This window comes from Pinus tabuliformis, chromosome 4_1 (assembly GCF_031772625.1).
Source record: "Pinus tabuliformis cultivar Carrire ecotype Pingquan chromosome 4_1, CPIR1, whole genome shotgun sequence".
NCBI classification, from domain to species: domain Eukaryota; kingdom Viridiplantae; phylum Streptophyta; class Pinopsida; order Pinales; family Pinaceae; genus Pinus; species Pinus tabuliformis.
The window spans coordinates 350271992-350276961 of record NC_142303.1 but is presented as its reverse complement, the minus strand read 5'-3'; the positions used below and the strand labels follow the sequence as shown (position 1 = coordinate 350276961).

At 36.4% G+C, this 4970-nt stretch overlaps 1 protein-coding gene across 1 annotated transcript; it reads left to right on the top strand.

The window, feature by feature from the left end:
• Positions 1-520: 520 nt before the first annotated feature.
• Positions 521-2734, top strand: LOC149175727 (benzyl alcohol O-benzoyltransferase-like). Its single transcript, XM_089422951.1, has 2 exons — positions 521-1159; positions 1649-2734. Exons 1-2 carry the CDS (start codon positions 632-634, stop codon positions 2513-2515), a joined length of 1395 nt encoding a protein of 464 aa, XP_089279077.1. The 5' UTR covers positions 521-631; the 3' UTR covers positions 2516-2734.
• The last annotated feature ends 2236 nt before the right edge of the window (positions 2735-4970 follow it).

The following is a 4970-nucleotide window of genomic DNA, read 5'->3' as shown; positions in this document are numbered from 1 at the left end:
ATTGCTCCCTATTAAAACCCCTTTGATATTTGGCAAACCATTATATTTATAAAAATCTTTATTCTTCAACATGCATTTCTTTCCATATAAGAATTGTCAGTTACAGTTTGGAAATGATAGAATTATATAAAAATTGTGAAATACAGTTTTGGAATGATAAAACTAAAATTTGAGAGTATGGTAGTTTGATCTGTGAGCATTGCGACAAAGTGCTCCTTAAATAACGCCGGAAATGAGGCTGTTTGATTGCGGAATAGTCTACGCCACACTCAAAGGCTTCAGCCTGCGGACAAGATTCACTCGAGTGACATTGATTTGGAGACTGTGAGAGTACGGTCTAGGAAGAAGGCAGCACAGTATCAAGACTCATTTGTCAAAAGTATCTCGGCTTATTATGTTGGAAAGAGTGCTTCCAGTACAGTACAGAGAGTAGTGACAAATAATCTAGATGCTTTATAGCATGGTAAATTTTGTTTTTACTCGTTTTGTGTCCGGGTTTCGTCTATAAATTTGGCCCAGCTCTTGTTAATATTCCTAGGCAGTGCGCTCGCTTTTCCGAAATTTGTTTAGCTCCGAGAGTCTATCAGCATAATCGCGAATTAAGTATTCAAGCTAGTAGTTGTGAGTTTCCATGGCCATTCTGAGATCGACGGTTGTGAGACAGGCAGCAGCGCGATTGGCTCCTGCCGCTTCTCCTTCTGTCGTGTTGAGTGCCATTCCAAGAACTGCTCCTGATTGCACGATCACCAGGCAGCCAGCTGTATTAGTTGCCCCCGATCGCCCTACTCCCCGTCAATCCCTCTATCTTTCCAACATCGACGATCAACTGGGAACAAGGTACCATGTTCCCAAGCTTCTATTTTATCGCAGCGAGTCGTCCAAGAAGAAACATGTAGAGGATCCAGTCAGTGTTATCAAAGAGGCTTTAGCAAAGGTTCTGGTGCATTATTATCCTTTTGCTGGAAGATTGAGAGATGCAGATAACGGTAAACTCACAGTGGACTGCACTGGCGAAGGGGTTCTTTTCGTAGAAGCGGATGCCGATATCTCCTTGGAAGAGTTTGGGGATCTCTATCCACCTATTCCTCGCGGAGATGACTTTATCAATAATGTTCCAGGGTCGGAAAACATCACAGACTCTCCGCTACTTCTGATTCAGGTTTATAGTCCTCACAAATAATTTTTTGAGTCCATAATCTCTTTGGGTAGTGACTTAGTTAGATTTCATTTTGGTCATTAATGTTAGTTCAAGGAGTTAGGTCAATTCACCGTTGTCAGTATTATTAGTATTTAACAAAGATTTCTAATAATTTAAAAAATTTAAGGAATAAATTAGACGTAGAAGATTAATTATAAGATAATAAGTTACATAGAATGTTAATTATAGATAATCTAATTATAAATAGTTCATGACTTGGTTCAATCTATTATTATCAATATTACTGGTATTCGGCGGAGTTCTCTATCAAATACCCCACTCAGATACCATAAAAAATGTAAGGAATTCGCTGGATTTCTCCCAAAATATTCTTCTTTTGTACAACAACATATTTTGTGTTTAATTGGGCCAAGAGATTAATTTTACAGTATGCGGTATAGCATGTTTTAGATTAAACTGAGAATTTTCGCCTATCGTATAAATTTCCAGGTAACCCGTCTGAGATGCGGAGGCTTCGTATTGGGTTTGCGGTCGAATCACTGTATGAGTGATGGTGTTGGTATCGCCCAATTCGTGAAAGCTCTGAGTGAAATGGCGAGAGGGGCAGCGAGACCTGCGGTTCCGCCAGTTTGGAATAGAGAACTCCTCCGACCCCGAGAGAAGACCAGTGTGAAATTTCCCCACCACGAGTACGACCAACCGACGCCCGATGAATATAAACAGTTAATCTCGCCTCCGGAGAAAATGACCATAAAATCATTCTTCTTTGGGTCAAGAGACATTGAGGCTCTAAAACAACACGTGGAAGGCAGCCAGTGCACCACATTCGAAGCGTTATCGGCTTGCCTGTGGCAATCAAGAACAAAGGCTCTGAATCTCCCTGCCGACCAAGATTTGAGATTGTTGTTTGCTTTAAACGCTCGTTCCCGATTCCAACCGCCTCTTCCAAAGGGTTATTATGGCAACGCAATAAGCTTTGCCTGCGCTGAGGCAAAAGCGCGGGATCTAACTCACCAACCACTGTCTTTCGTTGTGGAATTAATCAATGAAGCGAAGAGAAAGATCGACGAAGAGTACATGCGATCTGCCATCGATATGATGGAAGTGAAAGGGCGCCCACACTTTGCAGTTGGTGGCTCTTATATTATTACGGACTTGTCCAAAGTTGAATATGCCAAGGCTGATTTTGGGTGGGGACAGGCAGTGTATGGAGGATTTACGTCAGGTGTAGCCCCTGGGGTGTCGAATTTCTCCGTTCCTCTAATGAAAAACTTCCATGGAATCGTAGCCCCTGTGTGTCTGCCACCCATTGCCATGGAAAACTTTGAAGAAATTGTAAGTAGAGCCATAAACTAGAACAGAATGGCCACCATGGGGATCTTGTTCACAGAAACTCATTCGTGACCGTGGCACGAAGTCTAAAGTACGTTTTTCTAGATATGTTTGAGTGACTGAAGTAGCTTACCTTCTGTAAATTGTCCTTTCTTTCTCAGGTTAAGAACACGCTATCTAGGTGTGGTCATGTCAGCAGTTATGCTATAATATATATATCAATGTAAATTGCTTTCTATTTCATATTGTTCATCTTCATTTCTTCGCTTAATTTGCATATGGAGGTTTCGAATCCGAATATAATAGCAATAGAGCTTAGACCACAAATCCGGGTTTTTTCTTATTGAGCGTACTGTGCTCTTGATATGATTTAGATACAGTTCTCTGACCCATCCGGTCGGATGATTTTATAAGCTAAACAATGTACCTGCATTTGCATTTCTCAAAGTAAAAACTGCTTATATATAATACAAAATTATATTAATAAACCAAACATATTGAACACGCAAAAACCAGAGAGCTAGGATATTTCACTATTGGGAGGTATGTAAACGGGCTGAACACGGAAAAAGTAGAGAGGTGCGAGATTTCATTATTTGGACGTTATTTGCATATTGAAAAGCGGAAAAAGTTGAGAAGTAGGAGAATCGATTACTTGGATGTTTGTAATGAGAATATTTATGATTATACGTTTATCTGAATTGTAAATCGTTGATCAGGGAGATTTAATCTTTGTAAATTTAAACTTTTTAAAGTGTAAAACAAAAAGGATTCCAGTTGATTTTTTTAATAAGAGTAGGATATAGCCTTTGGGTTTGTCAAATATTTTTAATAAATGTAAGTTGAAAATATCATGATGTCTAGTATTTAATAACTTTAAATGATAAAGACATTTGGGAGAAACTTTTTCATCTTATTGAAAATTTCGCGCATTGAAATATTTGACCATCTCATAGCGCTTCTACAATAACTTCTGCTATTCATTAAAAAAAAAAATTATAGTCATGTTATTTGAATATGCATCGTGATTATATAAATAAATAAATGGTTTATTATGGTTTTAGTTTATTAATCTCATGAAACAATATAATATTAATTTTTGGTTATATTATTGATATTTTAAATAATTTTATTTAAATTTGAAAATAAGGGTTAATGAATTATTTTCAAATTTACTTTATTAATTGATTATGGTTTTAGTTCATTAATCTCATGAAATAATATAGCATTAATTTTTGGTTATATTATTAATATTTTAAATAATTTTATTTAAATTTGAAATGAACGGTGAATGAATTATTTTCAAATTTACTTTACATTTAAACGTTTATATTAAATATACTAAAGGAAGAGGGTAAGGAAAATAGATTTTGTGGTTTTGGGATAGTAAGTTCTAACCTAATATGGAGTTCCATTGACACATTAAAAAAAAATTGGTTTCAAATTGGCTAAGAAGCATGGTGGTGTTTTTTATGTGAAGTTAGTAGATGCTCCAAGAACAACTCTATAGATCTTGGTAGCCCTTTTTTTAGGTTACCATGCTATGCTTCCTTTTTCAAGTCACATGGTTTTTCTATTGTAAATGTTCTGCTAGCTTTTAGTGGTTTAAAAATTGAATGATGAGGCCAATTTGGAGTTGAAAATGTAGCACTAAAATCATGATTTAATTTTCCCTTGAATTAAATTAGGAGAAAACTGTAATTCCACATAACAACACAACAAGAATGAGTTAATAAGTTAGTTTCACTTAGTTGGCTTAGTTAATTCGAGTTGACAGCCTAACTTGAGTCATGCAGAGTGGTTCCTAAATTTTAGGAGCCTAGGGTGAGTTTATTTTGATTCGTAATAATTTAATTCAGTTAAACTAGTTCCAACTATCGGAGGAACTAGTAGGAGGTCTAGCAGTGCGGTGCAACTTTAGTGTTCAACCAGTTAAGTGATAAATCAACCATAATTAACTCATGCATGCGTGAAATTCGAGTTCAAGGGCAATGTACTATTAGGTGTATAATTTTTTGAGTCGTACAGGGGGTGCATGTAGTCAAAGAAGGGCCTATATAGATTGCGCAGTTATGGATGAGGAATTTCCCTAATTAATAGGGTGTTAATTCCCAAGGAAACAATGCAAGGAAATATAAGCATGGCAGGCCAAAAAGTTGGCTAAGTATTGGCAAGCTTCATCTTGTGAGGCAATAAGATAGATTATATTTTTGTAGAGATTTTTCAGGCTTGAACAAGCATTTTGTTTCTTCTCTGTTTTCTCACTAATGCAATAGATATAGGAAGGGGTTTTGAGCAATTTCTTTCCCTTTAAATAAATCTCTGAGCATATGTGATTGAATCTTTTCTCATGTTTATGCTCTTATTTCTCGAATGATTAATTGTTTCTGATGATGACTAGAGTAGATTCAAGTGTTTTGTTTTCGAAAATTACATAAGCTATTTGAATCTACAAGGAATTTATACATGGTATGAGACC

Bases quoted from the DNA above. Each gene is read 5' to 3' on its own strand.
- LOC149175727 (XM_089422951.1), top strand. From the start codon at position 632: ATGGCCATTCTGAGATCGACGGTTGTGAGACAGGCAGCAGCGCGATTG. The intron at 1,160-1,648 runs GTTTATAGTCCT...ATAAATTTCCAG, and splicing joins CTCCGCTACTTCTGATTCAG to GTAACCCGTCTGAGATGCGG.